Consider the following 19076-nt stretch of genomic DNA (forward strand, 5'->3'; position numbering starts at 1 on the left):
GAAGTGCCTAATAGTCATACCATACCTATTGAATCTTCTTGCAGTCCGACATCAAATGACAGCTTGTCTGTCAGAGACCTTGATGTCTTCAAACAGGTCAAGTACTGGTGAGTGAAAAATGAACTAATGTTAGGTCAAATGAAACACTAAGACTAGCCATAAGAGGAATTCAGCTCATGTTAAAGTGTCTCATTAGAATACAGGGGTGAATTTAGTGCTAAATAATTAGTATATTAATCAATTAGTAAGGAATTCATTCATTGATTTTCTGTTTGAAGTTATGATTAAATGTTACTGTGCAAAAGTCTCGAGCCAGGTCTTATTTCTTTCTCTTTTTTTTAATATAAAAATGAGAAAATGGGTGCAAACATACTTGGAGATAAATGATATAAAACCAAAACAGAATTTGTCCAATTCCAATAAGCTTGAAAGTCACCTTTATACTTCAACTTATCCTAAACTCTCTTAGGCAAGCTTTCATGCCTTTTCTTCAAGTAGTCTTCAGAAATTCTTCTAGAAGACGGTTGAAGGACATTCAAAGCTTCTCTTTCGATGTTGGCTGCCTTTTGTTCTGTTCTCCATTAAGATCCCACACTGCTTCAATTATGTTGAGGTCTGAGCTCTGGGGAAGCCAGTCCATGACTGATAGTGCTCATTTTGCATTAGCAGTTAATGCATGCTTTTCCTCCGCTGGCAATGTGTTTGGGATGTTTGTCATGTTGAAAAATGAAGCAGTTGCTAGTAAAGTGTTTTCCAGATGGCACTGGATGGTCGAGCAAAATCTGATGGTGCTTTCTTCGTTCTTAATTTGATCAAATTTGACAAGAACACCCCACTGGATGAAATGTAACCCCAAACTATGGTAGAGACTCCATCATGTTCTACAAATGGTTGTAGACACTCACTACTGTACTTCTTTTCTGACCTCTTCTAATACATATTAAAACAATACTGTAAAATCCAGAATCGTTGCTCCAAGTGTCGGTGAACAGTATGTGGATTAACTGACAGGTCAGAGCCATATATCAGGTCTCTTGTCAGCTCTTTGTTGATTTTTTTAAAAGGACAGATACATGCAGATCCTGTTCATCTGCTGTAGATTTGTGTTTTGTTTACTCCTGATAAGTTCATCTTCCACTTATCCATATTCCTTAAACTTTTTAAGGACTACACACCATGCAAAGGTACTCCTAAGGCAACACCTCTCTTGGTGACCTTAGTGCAAAAAATACCATTTAATTTCTGCCAAACTGTGTTACTGTTGTTTTTTTATTTTTTATTTTTGTAGATTTAGCAAAAAAAAAAAAAAAAAAAAAGTGTATTTTTCCAACAGGCCATTAGTAACAACGTATGTAAAGATACAATTTAAAATTGGTTCTTTACCAAGTTGTGTTATGTGCAGATGCAAAACTGGTTCATCACTTCAGTTAGGTGGCTTTTTATGTTGAAATCATACTGTAGGTCATTCTTCTGAAAGTATAAGGTTCAAGGACTGGACTGAAAATGGGTGACAAAGCAGCCAAAGTCCAAAGAAAATATTTGAAAGATCTCCAGAAAGCTTTAAGAACTATTGTTCAAGACCACTATAGAAAAAAAGACAGTCTTTCTTTTTGGAAATGAAATAAAAAGAAACAAGTGGTGGCTCAAGACTTTTACAAAGAATTGTGTGAATTGCAGATTATGTTTTTCTAACTTCAGTTCAATCGAAAGCAACTGAAGACTTCACAATCACGTCATGGTTCTAATATTTTTAAACACCAGGGCTTTTTCATTAAAGATTCTTTTTAGGTAGATCTAAAAGAAAATCTCCAACATAATAATACATTTACTTTACATATTAATTGGAGTCTTATATACTCATTTTTTGGTTTCTTTCTCATCAAATGGGAACAAATAATATAAAAAAAAGCAACTGTCATCAATAATGTAACAGACTTTGCTTTTCCCACATGAAGACCAATTATGTTAACTCGTGCATACTTGATAAACAGACCCCATGGTGAGCTAGGAAAATCCTTGTCCCTTTTAGCTTTCTGTCATTCTTGCACATTAATACTCACCATGCCACTGAAGGAGTGGCGTAGGAGGATGGCGTGACCATAGAGCAGGGTCCGGTGTCCACCCCCCTGACCCGCCTGCCAGGAAATAAACAGGTAATAGATTATTATCATACCCTAACACTCCTGACCTCTGAACCCTGACAGGTTAGTATCTCCCACTTTACTTCTGCATCAGTTATTAAAGTGCGAGTGGCTTTACGCTCTGTGCGAGCAAAGCATGGGACGTCCTGGATCAAATATCCTTTACTGAAGATCACCATTCCAAGTGCAAGCGGCAAAGAGAAAAAGAGGAACACAAAAAACTCCATTCACAGTCAAACAAACACATAGATAGTATCACACTCAGTAGACAACTTGCTCATTCTTGTGACAAACAAGAATAACTGTGAGGTTTGGTAGCAAAACACCTGAGGAAATGTGAGGAAACAGATGAGCAAAAAAAAAAGTAAAAAAAAAGAGTGGATCCTTTATCATCATGGTGAATAAAGAAATTGCTTCTTACCTTTTTAATCAACCTCTAGCAGCAGAATAAAAACAAAAAAGAAGATGACCATAAGCAGCAATAACTAAACCAGGTCTGCACAAGCAAGGTTCTGGCATTCATGGAGTCAGCTCACATTTAAATGAATTAATTAAATCAAACTCAAAGATTCATACGTACACGCATGAGAAGGTTCTTGTTAATTTCTAAAGGTCCTGCTTTAGAGCAATAATTTGCTAATTACAAATTTGCTAATTAATGTAATTAGCAAATTTGGCCTTAAACTGCAAAATGTTAAAACAGTTTAGCTCACACGTGTATTGAAAGTCGTATTATTAGAGCTGTAAACAGACACTTTCTTCTCACCTACAGTACATTTAGAGTATCCACTCGGATTTAACATTTCTTTACAGTTTAAACAATGATTAGGCCCTGCATCCACTCAAGCAATGCATAGAGGTTCCCCTCTAGTCTAGTTGTCAACATTAATTTGTATTTAATGGTAGGTTTACATTCAAATTAACTTAAAGGGAACTCCCAATGGTCCCCTGAATACGACCCTTAGCTAATTCTCATTTGGCTTCAAAGTCTCACCCAGATGGCTTGAATAAGTGAGACGAAAAAGGAAATGGAAGGTTCGATCAAAAGAAAAAAGGAAAAAAAAAAAGGGGGGGGGGGGGAGAGTATCCAGCAACAGCTGGGAGGGGGGTACCGAGAGAGAGCCAGCCTGTATTTCAGGCTTGCTGTCATGCTGACACATCACTGCCAGGAACTGTGACCTTTGGTGTGGTGCCCCTCCTGTGTATAAGCACTGTATCATGAATAGCTAGTACTGTTTTATGAAATTTGCTAGACAGTATTTTGTCTCGCTTACTTTGTCTCGTATTTTGTTGCAAAAGGATAAAGGGTGTGTGTGCTGTATACTTATGGATAATTGTGGTGATTTGAAGTATTTTTCTTCTAGTCAGAGATGGAAATAAAGAGGTAAAAACTGACAATGAATTGTTCATACTACCATTTATTGTCTCTGAATCTAAAGACTGCCATGCTGTTGCAGTGAGCAACATATTTCATGATTTTGAACTAATGTGGACTCCATGAATTTTTTTGAAAGAACTCTATGGAGTAACACCAACAGTTACTTTCACATCTGCAGAAATCACTTCCTGGAAAGTAAAGGTAGCGTGATTTTATCATTTTGGTGTTTTATAGAATTGATGACTAAAACAAGTTTAAGAAATCTTCGGTAAACATTTTTCTTCTCACTCCAATCTAATTTCTGAAAATGGTACAGAATAAAAGTCTAATTCATTCACACAAAAATCGCCCGTACTTCTTATAACTATATATAATATAAAAGAAAAGCAGGCCCCCTTAATTCTAACATTTTACTCATCAGGGCATTAAAAAACAAAACAAACAAACAAATCTGAGCCAAACCGGTTTCAGGTATGAAGCCAAAATGCTAAAGTAATAGGTGAAAAGCATATCCCATGTTTCAGTGTCTTGTAGTAATCAATTTATATATGAGTTTCAGTGTCTTGTAGTAATCAATTTATATATGAGTTTCAGTGTCCTACGTTGTTGTGGACGGACTTTGGCCCCACTTTTCTTTACGATGTTGCTTCAGGTCATTGAGGTTTGTGGGAATGTGTTTATTTGTAGTTTTCTTAACATCAGCATTTCAGTGGGTTTGAGGTCTGGACTTTGCTGCCGTCTTCCTGTGTCATGACCCAATTATAGCCAACCTTTAGCTCTCAAACAGATATTCTCATATTTTACTCTACCAAACCTTTGGTAAACAGAGGACTTCATGGTTGACTTTCTTACTGCTAGGTGCCCAAGTTCTGTGACTGCAAAACAAGCCAAGATCATCACCGCTCCACCGCCATGCCTGACAGTTGGTATGAGGTGTTTTTGCTGTGCATGATGACCGAAAGGACAAGCCAAAGGACAATGTCCCAGACGCCTAGTGGTTTGTTCAGATTCAACTTTGCAAACCTAAAGGGTGCTGCCATGTTTTCATTTCTCCTGGCAACCCCTCTAAACACGGCATACTTGTTCAGTCTTTTTCTAATTGCCACATCATCAACTTTAACATGCTAACTGAGACCTGTAGAGTTTGCACAGTTTGACCTCGGGTTGACTTTGCTGAAATGTCCTTTCCTGGTTATGAGCATATGTTAAAATCCAGACCAGTAAACTATCAGAACTTCTTTTACAGAGCTGGTCAAACTTGATGAAGATCAGTTAATATGCTGTATTTGATTAGCAGTACCTGGCTGTTACTGCTTCCATAGGAATTAAAAGGGTAAGTAAACAGGAACTAAGTTCTTTTTGTTTTGTGTTTTTTTAAGAACAGGCTTGCATTAAATCCTGTAAAATCTGCCTTTCTGACCAATGACCAGCTTCTGCAACACATACTACAAGGATTTCATTTTCTACCATGCTTACTTTTTTGCTGGACGCTCATCAATTATTGACCAACTATACCTAACCTAATACCTAGAGTAACTAAGATAATCCCCACAAATATATTCTTGCTTGCATTTAAAAATGTGATGTGTATGTACAATTGCCAATACTCATTTACAATTACAAGAATTAATCACTGTCCATTTTTTTTCCAAGGCTTGCTGTAAAGCTTCTGAAGGTTTTATAGCAAACTGTGACTAATGGATCTTCCTAAATGTACAGTTAATATCTGATCTCATATGGAATGGCCTGAGGATGGGAAAAAGCAAAGTAATCAATTTTCCAAGGAGGAGGGGAAAAAAAATTCAGCCCAGTTTAATTTGCTAAGTGCCACCTGATACATTGACTTTCATGTACATATTTAATGTGCTGTCCTTCGAATCACTGGATAACATACAGCTTAATTTGCTTTGCATTAACTTAATAAAATCACATTAAAATATCATATGCATTGTGATGTACAAGATAAGATAAGATAAGATAAGATAAGATAAGATAAGATAAGATAAAATAACCTTTATTAGTCCCACACGTGGGAAATTTGTTTTGTCACAGCAGGAAGTGGACAGTGCAAAAGTTATGACGCAAAAATTAGAATACAATAAGAATAAATACAGTACACAACTGTACAGAATAGAATAAAATAATATACTATATACAGTAGAATAAAATAGAATAAAAATATACAATAAGATAAAAATAGAATACGAATGCTATATACAACTGAGTAAAAATACAACGATGCCAGAAAAGATTATTGCACTTAGTGTTATTGCACATGTGTGGATGTGTGTGTTTGTTCAGTTAAAGTCTTTGTTGTGGAGTCTGACAGCAGTGGGGAGGAAAGACCTGCGAAATCTCTCCGTCCCACACCGTGGGTGCCGCAGTCTCCCACTGAAGGAGCTGCTCAGTGCTGTCACAGTCTGCTGCATGGGGTGGGAGACGTTGTCCAACAGGGATGACAGCTTAGCCGCCATTCTCCTGTCACTCACCACCTCCACTGGGTCCAGAGGGCATCCTAGAACAGAGCTGGCCCTTCGGATCACCCTGTTCAGTCTCTTCCTGTCCCCAGCAGAGATGCTGCCGCCCCAGCAGACCACACCATAAAAGATAGCAGAAGCCACCACAGAGTCATAGAAGGTCTTCAGGAGTGGGCCCTCCACCCCAAACGACCTGAGTCTCCGCAGCAGGTACAACCTGCTCTGCCCTTTCCTGTAGAGGGCGTCTGAGTTATGAGTCCAGTCCAGTCTGTTGTTCAGATGAACACCAAGGTACCTGTAGCTGTCCACAGCCTCAATGTCCATACCTTGGATGTTCAGTGGTTGCAGTGGAGAATGCTTGTGCCTGCGGAAGTCTACCACCAGCTCCTTGGTTTTACTGGCGTTGATCTGGAGGTAGTTCAGCTGGCACCAGTCCACAAAGTCTTGAGTCAGTCCTCTGTACTCCTTGTCGTCCCCATCAGTGATGAGGCCGACTATTGCAGAGTCATCAGAGAACTTCTGCAGGAAGCACTGGGTGGAATTGTGGGAGAAGTCTGCAGTGTAGATGGTGAAGAGGAACGGAGCCAGAACCGTTCCCTGTGGGGCCCCCGTACTGCAGACGACCCTGTCCGACACACAGCCCTGAGTCCTCACATACTGTGGTCGGTCGGTGAGGTAGTCCAAAATCCAGGTAGTGAGGTGATGGTCCACTCCAGAGTTCTCCAGCTTGTCCTTCAGAACCGAGGGAAGAATAGTGTTGAAGGCACTGGAGAAATCAAAGAACATGATTCTCACAGTGCTTCCAGCGGTCTCCAGGTGAGCGAGGGAACGATGTAGGAGGTGAATGACGGCATCATCCGCTCCAATGCCAGGCTGGTAGGCAAACTGAAGTGGGTCCAATGATGAGCTTGTTAGGCGCCGAAGCTGAGCCAGGACCAACCGCTCCAGGGTCTTCATCAGGTGGGATGTCAGAGCCACCGGCCTGTAGCTGTTGAGGTCCTTGGGGCGTGAAGTCTTTGGCACTGGTACAACACAGGAGGTTTTCCAGAGCTGTGGGACTCTTCCCAACCTCAGGCTCAGGTTGAAGAGGTGCTCCATCACCCCACACAGTTGGTCCGCGCAGGACCTGACGACCCTCGAGCTGATGCCATCTGGGCCCGCTGCCTTCTTGCCATTAATCCTCCTCAGTTCCCTCCTAACCTGGGTGGTTGAGAGAGACAGGCTGGAGCCTTGTGTTGAGTGTGTATTGGATGCTGTTGTTGGGGGTGGGGGGGAGTGAGCAGGGTGAATAGAGGAGGTGTGAAGTGTCTGAGGTGTCAGAGGTGGAACAGCAGCAGTGGGGGTGGGTGAGTCTGCAGCCGATGTTGTAGACTGTCTCATGGTTGAATCAAATCTGTTGAAGAAATGATTCAGTTCATTTGCCCGCCTCACATCCCTCCCAGGCAGAGAGTTCTGCTGTTTGTGGCCTGAGATGGTTCTGAGGCCTCTCCAGACTTCACCAACGTTGTTTTGCTGAAGCTGGTTCTCCATCTTCTGCCTGTAGCTGTCCTTCCCATTCCTTATCAGTCCCCTCAACTCTCTCTGCACCCTTTTCAACTCCTCTTTGTCTTTGGATTTGAAGGCCCTCCTCTTCTGCTTGAGGACAGCTTTAATTTCTGGGGTAATCCAAGGTTTGTTGTTGGAGAAACACCGTACAGTCCTGGTAGGTACGGTGTTATCCACACAGAAATTAATATAGTCAGTAATGCATGTAGTAAGGCTGTCGATGTCCTCTCCATGGTCGTCACAGATCACCTCCCACACAGTCGACTCAAAACAGTCCTTAAGAGCCTCCTCGCTCTCCTCTGACCATCTCTGCACTGTGCGGGTGGCTGGTGGCACCCTGCGCACTAAGGGCTCATACACAGGGACAAGGTGCACCAGGTTGTGGTCAGATTTGCCCAGTGGAGGGAGAGGTGATGAACTGTATGCCTCTTCAGCATTGGCATACAGTAAGTCCAGTGTTTTATTGTCTCTGGTTGAGCAGGTCACATACTGGGTGAAGGTGGGCAGTGTGGAGTCCAAAGAGGCATGATTGAAGTCCCCTGATATTATGAGAAGGGCTCTCGGAGATTGTGTTTGCAGTCTGCTGACCACTGAGTGGAGAGTGTCACAGGCTGCATCCGCGTTGGCCGAGGGGGGGGGGGAAATACGCTGTTATTGCGATAACATGCGAGAATTCCCGGGGCAGATAGTACGGACGCATGCTAACGGCTAACAGCTCAATGTCTCTGCTGCAGAGTTGTTCTTTCACAGTGATGTGCCCAGGGTTACACCATCTGTCGTTCACAAAAACTGCCAGTCCCCCTCCATTCCTCTTACCGCTGTCTCTCGTCCTGTCCGCTCGCAGCATCTGAAATCCCGGTAGTGTCACGCTTGTGTCCGGAGTTAGCGGTGTTAGCCACGACTCCGTTAGCATCATGATGCTACTCCCTCTGTGACCAGGTTAGCGACGTGAGCTCATCCATCTTATTGGGCAAAGATCTTACGTTTCCAATGATTACAGAAGGAAGAGATGGTCGATAACGTCTCCTTCTCGGGCGACGGCGCTCCTTCCCAGCACGACACCCCCGTCTTTTCCTCCTCAGCTCGCTGGGAATGTCGGGTCTGTCCGCCGGCAGTACCGCTGCGGGACGCAGCGCTAACAGCTGATCCTTACTGTAAACAAAGGATCCCTGCTCTGGGTCCCCAGACACGCGTGAAAAAAGTAGAAATAAACTAAGAAAAACGACCAGAACTAGCACAAAACGGTAGAACATGGTTGCAGAGTCTAATTACTGATACGTTAGTTATAAAAAATTACGAGAAGAAAAGATAAGAAAGAAAGAAACTCAGATTGAGCAGAGCTGCTGTAACAGGCTGCCGCACACGGGGGGCGCCGGAAGATGTCAAACAATGTTTGACATGTAGTTAATAATAATAATAACAAAAAATAATAATGAAAACATTCATCCAGTAATCTGATCCCAAACATTAAAAGTGCACTGAATAATCCTCAACAGCTGTGCATGTGAAGACTCTGAAATCAAAACTGATTTCAAGACATTTCCTCTTGTCAGTACTCTTGAAATCAATTGATGTTAGAGACCAAACCCAGAGAAAACAGAAGCACACCGAGACCACAAAGTGAGTTTCCTGCCAAAATGTGGGTTTTCTAAATTAAACAAATTAATGACCAAGGATACCACTTGTAAGCTAAATTTATGATATCTAGCAGAGATATTTCAAGTTGTAAATCAAGGCTTGAATTTAGTCCATGAAAAAACAAACGGGGATAATAAACGCTTGAGCAAATGATTAGCAGACTTTTAAGCACTTACACACACAAGGTATACAGGCAAAGACATTTTAATCATGAGCACAGTTTGACAGTACCAATGGATGTCGATTTCTAGACTACCATAAGAGCTCTGAGACAAGTTAATCAATTGTCTCTACACTAGTCTGACCACTGATGAGGAAAAAGCCTAATTTACTATCTTGAGGATGTCAATCCCCCCCCAAAAAGTGTCCTTTTAATTCTATTAATTGAAAATTCATTTAAATGTACCACCAGTGGTGTAATAATGGTGGTATAAAATATACTACCTGTCTTCTAGCTACATACATGACAAATAAAGCTTTCAAGACAGTCAAGAAATAGACGTTGCTTTAAGTGAAAGCACTTAAAGTTTCAACCATTTAACTGCCAGTAAGTACGTCTGTCATGCACGCTGACAACATGATGGATGAACAAACTGATGGACCTACCCATTTTTCATGGTCAGCGCTCTAGTAACACACAAATACAAATAAGAATGTGTTATCGGGATGTATGGCAGTCAATTATACAAAGTTGAGAGCAAAAATTGGGAGAATTATAGTGGTGTGAGGAGGTACAGCGATTTATTAGCCTTGCTACCAGAGAGTTTGTATTCTAGCCAACATCATGTTGTCTTGCCAAACAAGGCCAGCCAACAATGCTGCACTGTTGAGCACAAAACAAATCTGCTACCCAGGCTAATAACAATGCAGTGCTGATTTTCCAGTGAGGGGAACCAAGTGGTTCACAAACTAAGACACTTAGGGAAGCATCTGTGTCAGAGGCCTATGCTGTGCAGAGTGAAGGAAAAATGTCCGTCCCGGTTTTCCTCCAAGGCACGAGCACCGATAAGCAGAGTTTTGTCCTTTCCTTATGAGACTCCTAATTATTTAAAGTAACACTCAGGTATGCCGTTCAGCAGGTTAGTTACAGCGCCGGGAGCAGCTTGGGAGAACAAGAAAACAGAGACTGCTTCAGATTGCCTTCCCAATCGACTCAAAGATTTATTTAGTACACAACAGCCTATATAGAGAAAAAAAGGTTCGTGTGTCAACAATTCTCAGTTCAAACCGGTACAGACCAAATAAGGAAACGTCTTCCTGCCTTCTGAGCAAAGAAGTATCCTTTGTGTAGTTTATCAGTTCAGCTACAATTTATGATCATCCCAGCAAAATACACTCCTAGACATAGAATACAGAGTTCTTTCATTAGTGAATTCTGAAACAAACCACCTGGCCTTTAACGAGCTCTTTTCTAGGAGATTAAAGAAAAAGGGAGGATGGGAAGAAAGAAGTGGTCTCGTCTCTGTGGTGTTTTCGACCTTGGGGTACCAGCCTGTGAGTCTTACACATTAATTCTTGGGTCACAGAGAAAGAGAAAAACAACTAGTAAATGGGCCTTATTGAGTAACAGTTGAGTCTGTCATTGACCAGCTGGATTTTCATTTGATGTTCAAAATCAGCCTTTAAATAGGTGTAAAGGTTGGAATTAGCCTTGACTGGGAGGCCTGCAAAAAATTCCAGTGTTTGAAGTGAGAAGCCCCTTGAAGTAGATTTCATGTATTTATATTTCCAGTACTTTGACTGCTCTGACTGTGAGGGCCAGCTTTTAAAGTTGATTAACTATAAATAACAATAAGGTAAATTGTGTTAGCTTGAAAAGGGAATGAAGAATATTGTTAATTTACACTGATATTATGCCTTATTAAATACCAAGACGTTTAATGTTAAGAAAAGAAAAGAAAGCTCAAGCTCATCTTACAACAGACTATTAATGATAGATTACAGACTGATTAATTTAGGTTTGTGTGCATGAATGTGTTTGTCTTGCAAGCATTTGAGTGTGTTTGTATGCATTAGATAGAGAACAAGGGGACATCAGTGGGAAGGAGGAATGTACTCACCCCTTCGCTGCTCTGCCCAGTGTTAGCCAGCATCTCCTGCAGGGCTCGCACTGACAGTGACTGCTCCAGCACAAAGTTACAGACACAAAGGTCCGGAGGAACATACTGCATGACAGAGTAAAAGAAAAAGAAAAAATTAGCGTGCAGGGAATGAGGAAAGGACAAAAGCTCAGGAGGAACAAAATCAAAGTTGGAGAATGTAGGTATTTTGAGCAAAATCAGACTCTTCTCAGTACAAAAATAAAATAAATAAATAAAAATGTGAACAAAGTTTACCCTCCTAGAATTTCCTTTCATGTCATCTGCAGGGCCTCTGCACCCAGCTTCCCTAATCTGGAGTACTTTTTTGGAGTACTGAAAATAGGTTGATATAAAAGAACTTGAGACTCAAAAGTTCAGAGACACAACCTTTGAAGAAACCTCGTACTGACTGTGAAACTTATTCTATAAATGTATTTAATGATTCGGATGATGTGCACCATCCAAACAAACCGCTGGCCTACATAAATGTCACAGTGTGACGTAGCTTTAATCCAAAATCAGCAACTAAATATGAGGATAAATATGATACATATGATACTGGTTAAATAGCATAGGGGCATTGAAATTACATTTGTGTATTCGATTTTAGATACAAATTTTTAACATGCGGTGTTAATATATATGTTAACCTTACTTTGAACTGAAATATACTGATTTATTTAAGCACATGTGATCGACATTGCAGAATTGTTTACAGAAATAAATGGTTACTGAATTAGTTGCAAGCCCTTATCTTAGACCAAATCAAGTGAAATATATAAACTCCTGGCACTCATAAATAATTCTAATAACTCACATCTTCTTTGCCATCCTGGGATTATGAGGAACTGTGCAGCCTGGAGCTACAATGACCAGTTATTAGTCTGGCTAGACCTTATTCCTCAAGGCTCAGGGTTGTTTGACTCTGTTTAAAAGCCAAATCTGATGCCTATTACGAGTGAAGAGCACATTTGCTATGCTTCAGTTAATTTAGTAATAACTGCCTTCTATAAATTATTCAGTGATGAAAGTTTTTCAACAACAGGGCGTTATGTGGTCCTGGGATGATTGTGAAAAAAATACAAAGTTTATTCAAAAATTTCATAGCGATGGTCTTCGAGAACAAAATAAGACATTTAAAGATATATAATATGTACTCCAAATTACTTGTAGCTCAAAGGCAGTACTAAAGCTGGCCCATTCATTAGCATCTGTTTGTCAAAGTAAAAAAATATATATATACTTTGTGATTTGCTAGATGGCACTGTTGATTAACATTACACTAACAATAGCTCTAAGTCAGTGTCTCCCAGATTTATTTCCATTTCATAACAGTCACCTTCACCTAACATGACTATCATATATCATGTCCATCTCTTTCCAGCAAAGAAGATTACAAGCAGTGATTTAAGGTACTGGGTGATTGCCCTTAGTGAGTAACACAACCGTCTGACCCTCGACCGCTGCAGTGAGGTGAGAAATGTGAGCAGAGGGGAGGGCTGCTGGGTGATAATGAGGATGGGGCTGCCGTGCAACTTAACACAAACATGCACAAGAACCTCTAAAGCCACAGGGTGTCTGTGTATGCAACCGTCTCATTGCGTCCCAAAACCAACAACCTGCACACAATTGCTGTCCACTCAGATATTTATGGTTCTCTTTACCTTCATGCACATTAGGATAAGATGTCCACATTTGCTATGTTATGAAAAAACATTTTATTAAAGGCTAGAAACCCCAAAGAACATAAAACTGAGAAAGGCTCACTTTAAAATTGAGTTTTGTCTTGACACGATGCAGCTACACCTGTGGTGTCATGCGACCTTCTACAGTGCTAACTCGCAACCTGCTGCAAACCTTGCACCTCTTATGAATTATTCACCACCAATTTTCCAATTATCATACTTCTTCCAGGCTTGGGAAGACACTCTGATCACGCCGACTGGTCTGGGCAGAGCAGACACTGTGTCTCACTGTAGTCACATTCACCTTTAGAAAGTTTCATGTCTTTCGTGCCCTCCAGAGCGAGCTTCGCTCAATAAAAATGGGTAAAATAATCCTTTAGGAACAGGATTTTCCATAAGAATACCATTTCTTATGAAAACTATTCAGAAGAGATCCAACTACAATAGTGATTCTATTGTCAAGTCACTTCATTTTATTTGATATATCTGGTCATGTTTCAAAATGTAGCTTACTAATAGTCATGGTCTTTGTAAGTCTGACTATAGTATCTTATACAACAACAACCTTAAGAACCAGATTTTGTTTCTTTGTTTATAAGAATGGTGGCTAAAAAAAATAAAATAACACAAGCTTTCAATGTATCTGAAGTATTGCTTATAATATCACATATTAATGCAAACATTATATTTAAAACATTGTCTCAAAAGCCCTTGTTTCACTTTGGCCTTTTCTCTGGCACTGGTAAGCAGCCAGGCTTCGTTAGAGTCTTGGAAATGGAGGTGTCAACACCTGAGATAAGCTAGCAGACTTCGTGCAAAATCACAGCTATCGGCCTTAATTCTCGACCACATTTCACACTCAAGGAGGCCAGAAGCATTGTCACTGATCCCAAGGTGAAAGGCGCTCATGACAGTCTGTCTAGAGCTCTGCAGGTGTTGCCCTCCAGCTCAACAGTTTCAGGTGAGTGAGCAAAAATATACCCACAGGTCCAGAAAATTTATTCAAAGTCATAATGCTCAGTGGCCCAATTAAAACCTCCAATATGCACATCTCATAAAAAACACCGCAGAGCCAGGTTTGTGTGGCCATCGGATATAACTAATGGCCACTTCATTAGTTAAAACTGTTCAACTGCTTGTTAACACAATGACATAACAACTTATTCAGCATTTAGCCAGGCGGACAGGGTCAAGGTGATCTACTAAAGTTCCAAGTGAGTATCAGAATGTAGAGGAAACTTGATTTAAGTTATTTTGAATGAATGTGGAATAGTTTTTGGCATTTCAGAATTTGGATTTTCCCATACAACGACTCCTAGGATTTTCAGAGAATGGTCAGAAAACCAGAAAATGTCCAGTGAGTAACAGTTCTCGGCTTAATTGCTCTATGATAATGTAAGACAAGAAAACTGAGATGCCAACAGAGCGCTATTGGTGTTGAACAACTGCCTGTATGATTAATCCCATTAGATGAGTTTTCTTAAACAATAAAAGAGAGAATATGTGTAATTGTGTCAGAATATTCTTATCTGAAGCAATTTCAAGAAAGCAAGCTGCTCAGATGAATATATTTGAAGACTACTGAACATTAGATATGAGGTTTTCCAAAAACCTTAATATGCCGCTAAATCAAGAAAACAGCTTCTTACAGCCTCTTAAAACTTCTGGCTGTTCACTAATAACAAATTTTACTTGAATCTAGAAGCTAAACTAATCTGAAAAAATATTTAGCTTTTTTATGTTTTGATCATTCAGCTGTAATACTTGTCCCATGTTAAGTCAGAAAGTGCGAAGCAGTAATTATTCGTATGAAACTAAATTATACAAATTTATTGAAATAGTCTGTTAAATTAATGATAAAGAATACACCTTTCAAAGAATGGATGAAAACCTCTGTTGTTTGAAAAATAAGGGGAAAAAAATTATGCAGACAATAACAGCACAACCCCCTGGCAACGATCTACTGCTAAGGTAGAAAATGTACTTCCCAAGTAGTTGGCAAGTGGTTGCCAGAGGTTGCCTGCTGTTACAAAGTTAAATTGGTCACAGCACGATGCTAGTGAAACCGGACTACCGCTTGGCAAGTAGTTAGCAAGTGTTTGAAGACAAGCCAGTGTTTTCCATGTAAACTATAGATGATCATGCAGTTCACTAGCAATTAAAGCAATCAGAAAAAGGTTTTTGGGAGGGCGACAACTTTCACATATCGATAACCAGGAACCTCCAGCCACCGCATTGAAACTGGCTAGGGAATACACATTAGCAACTGCAGTTTTCCAGGGGGTTGCTGCTTGGTTTCCAGCCCTGCGTGATGGCTCAGTCAAAATGAGACCTCAACTGCCTCGTTTCAGTGGAAAGAAAAATCCAGTAACTACACTGAAATTTTTTTTTCCTGTTGGAGACCAGTTTGAAGTAGGCGAACACTTTCAATCACAAGGAAATTGCACAGGTCAACTACTGGGAGGCAACTCTGAATATAAGTAGCTATGAATTTTAGTTTAATATGCAATCAACATATGTAAACAACATCAGATTTGCTATGCTCTTCAGTAGCACAGTAAACAAAGCTTTTGGGCATCCTCACCTTAGCTTCAGATGTTGATTCCAGGTAACATAGACGGTTTCCAAGTCCCTCGACGGCCAGGCAGAACTTACGATGCTCCTTCTGGATGGTGGCCACACTCTGGAGCACCACCTCATCGTCCAGCCAGAAGAAAAGGAGGGTTAAAGCCAAGAATGTACTTAAATTAATCCACCCAAAATAAAAACCAGATATCTTGCAGACAGTTAGGCAGGGGCAGGAGGTAGTATTTTGAACAGTATACCTACATATTTTATAACAAACAATAGCCAAAAGAATCAAGAGGGTTCTAGATGGATTTAGAAGCATATTCCAGCATAATCAAGCAGAGCCAAAACTGTGGATTGTAGATAAATGTACAATGATCTTGAGACTCGTGAATAAAAAGAAAAAGAATTGTTTTTTTTATATAAGAATACAATCTTTGTCTTTAATTTTCCTGATAAGTGTTCCACATGAGTTTTAAAAGAGAGTCTAACATCTAGCCTCTACAGGCTGGATACTTTCAGGGGTCCTTATAAATGGCAAGCACTTAGTTTTCCCAGAGTTTAAAACAAGTTCATGTGTGATAAAAGATTTCTGAAAAGCTTCAAAAGGAGATTGTATATTTTCAATGGCCAGATCAACAGACGAGCCAGTGGCAAATAAAACAGTGTCATCTGCATAGAAATATACATTACAGTTTTGCGTGGCAGAGATAATATTGTTTTTCTAGAGGGTGAATAAGAAAGGTCCCAGAATGGGTCCCTGTGGAACACCTGTATAAAGAGTAAATGGACTTGACCTGAAATCCTTGGAAGAAATTTCCTGAATTCTATTATAAAGTTATTCATTGGCAATAATAAGTAATGAGTTTTTTTCTTTGTTTTTGGCTTGGCAAGACAGTTTTGAGATTGGGGGTATTGGGGGTAATTATTCAGATCACTATTACCACATTTATGGAGTAGGAGCACCTGTGCAGGATTCAACACTTCTGGATTTTTGCCTGTACCAAGTCTTAAGTGGCTCCACTGTGCAGTGTCTTAAACATTTGCTTAACAGATGAAATATCCCTGGTCCATCTTAGGAGGAGAAACGGGTCCCTTGGGGAAGGTCAAAAAGTAGCTTGTAGCGGCTGTTAAATTAAGAATATGATTTATAGGCATTAAGGTAAAGAAAGAAGGTCTTAGATTTCTTTGGGTTTAAGGTAGCCAGTTTACTGCAGACCTCCCTATGGCTTATCAAAGTAAAAAAAAATAATTCTAATATTATAGCTACACTTGTTATCTAACGCAACCTCTATAGCGTTAGATAACAAGTGTATATAAAATAGTCCAGCTAAAATTAAGTGCAAATTAAAAGTCTTGCAAATATCTGAATTCTTAGTGATTTTCAAAAACAGAACTTTGAGAAACTTTTTCAAGGAAGTGATAAAGACGAAGTTTTAAAGTATTTCCAGAGGAATCTGGAGAACTGACCAACACTATCAACCAACACTGCAACAAAACAGGAATTTTAGAAAGATTTTCACAACAATATTCACGTAAGTTAAAGAGACGTGTAAAAGTCTGTTTCAGTAGCTCTGATTGCTGATGTTAGAACACACCATGTAGCCGTGGGATGTTCATCCAACAAACTTGGGATCTTGTTAATTATGTTGGTGACTGTTGCTCCTGCAAAACAGTAGGTTCTTACTGACTTTGAATGGATATTCCTTGTTATTAAGTCTGGTAGTACCAGCCCGATGTCCAGTATCCAGTGTCCAGTTGTTTTGGGGGTTTGGGAGCTTGCCGATGACTACTACATTAGAGCATCCCTTTTGTTCAATTCAACAGCAGAAAAGGAGATAAACTACATTAATCAAAGTACTGAGGGCAACCAGTTTGAAGTGATATCATTTCTAAACCATTTACACAGATTCTGGTATCGCTGTGAAATAAAGACAGACCTCAACTCAATCAGTACAACAAATGAACATCTGTATCTGTTAGAGTGGAGAGCGGGCAGGCTCTATTTGGCAAGGCATGCACGGATATTGATTTGTTTGCGTATGCAAGTGTATAGTATGTATGGTGTGTGCATGTCTCCTGCCAGCTCACATCCCACACTAATCTGAGCTGATGGTTGCCATGGTTCTGGCTCCCACCTCCTTCACAGCAGTATTAATTCAATAGATTTAGATACAGGCTGTACAGCAGCCACAGACTCAGGAGGCAAGATAACAGACCCTAACAATATTTCAAATAACGGCACATTGGAGCCTAAATCATAGGGAATTTGGTGTGACTGCAAAATAAAAGCCCCAGCATGGAAAATCATTTAAGTGGGGTTTTTATTTGCCGAATAATCTTGATGCATAAAGCATTCAATTTCAGCTCATACAAATCCTACAATGTAGGAGAAAATTGTCTCCAGTCGGTAATTTCACACTGCTTTATGAATAAAAATGAATTGGAAACAACTGAAAGCATGCGTCTTTCAGGAGCTATTTTCTCTAATGACAAATCTGTCAATTGTTTTAAGCAGACGTAAAATGTTAAAACAAGGTTGTAAAGGTTCAAAGTCAAGCTGTGTTTCATATTAGTCTTACTCTTTCTGGCATCTACATGTAACGTGAGGGTTCACTAGATGGTTTGGAATCTCTTTACATACATATAGGAGGTATTCATATATCAAAGATGGACCCAATGGAGTAATTGGCCTGGATTTGCATGAATCAATAGTCTGTCTGCATACTAAATACATGGCCAGAGCCAGTTTACTTACCTTTTAAAAAAAAACAAAAAACATACATAAATAAAATGAACAGGAGAACGGTTCACCTGGCTGTTTCTTAAAAGTTTTCCAGTTCAATTAAACCGGTTGTTGTTCCCTGTCATGAGAACGTGATCCCACACTGCTTCAATAATGCTGAAGTCTGTGCTCTGAGGAGGCCAATCCATGACTGAGACTCTTCCGCTGTGTATTTGTTTATCCACATAAGCTGTTATTGCATAGGAAATATGGGATCTTTGTCATGCTTAAAAAAACAAAACTGTTCCCACTAATGTGCTTTTCTTATGGTGGATTACAACGTGGAATTTATTTTCTGTAGTCATACTTCAATTAATATTGAGAGAATTTCCAGCACCATTGGCTGAAATGTAACCAAATAGCTTCTTTGAAGATTTTTTTGAAGATTCAAGGAAAAAAATTGTATTTTTGTGATAAAGTGCCTAAGGACATGATTCAAAATTGGTTCTTTGCCAAGTTGTCTGTTATGTGTAAACAACACTGGTCCATCCCTTGAGCTAGGTGCATTTTTGTGCATGAATGATTCATAGGTTAGGGTTAAACAGCTTAAGAAAAACAAAAGAACAACAACAAAATAACTCCTCTGAAAATAGTCAGCTACAAAAACAAACAAACAAACAAACAAACAAAAAAAAAACCCACCCAAAATCCCCCCCCCCCCCAAAAAAACAACAACAACTTTTTAACCCTTTCACTTATAGTGGTCACTACAGAGGATAGCTATTCAAAGGCTGTTTTCTTGTATTTGTGTCAGTGTTGATGGTATACTTGGAAATAC

General features: G+C 39.9%; 1 protein-coding gene across 1 annotated transcript in view; it reads right to left on the reverse strand.

Annotated features, from left to right (window-relative positions):
• LOC146611685 (ryanodine receptor 3-like) overlaps positions 1-18447 on the reverse strand; it is a 27476-nt gene extending 9029 nt beyond the window's left edge. Inside the window, exons 1-6 of the mRNA XM_085343538.1 lie at positions 18365-18447; positions 15530-15770; positions 11240-11344; positions 9786-9806; positions 2061-2135; positions 26-104 (exon numbers count right to left, since the gene is read on the reverse strand). Of these exons, the coding sequence (XP_085199664.1) occupies positions 26-104; positions 2061-2135; positions 9786-9806; positions 11240-11344; positions 15530-15770; positions 18365-18447 (604 nt within the window). The remainder of the gene's footprint in view (positions 1-25; positions 105-2060; positions 2136-9785; positions 9807-11239; positions 11345-15529; positions 15771-18364) is intronic.
• Positions 18448-19076: the final 629 nt, after the last annotated feature.

This window comes from Diplotaxodon limnothrissa, linkage group LG19, assembly GCF_057381915.1.
Source record: "Diplotaxodon limnothrissa isolate DT_005_m linkage group LG19, D_limnothrissa_male_GT1.1, whole genome shotgun sequence".
NCBI classification, from domain to species: Eukaryota; Metazoa; Chordata; class Actinopteri; order Cichliformes; family Cichlidae; genus Diplotaxodon; species Diplotaxodon limnothrissa.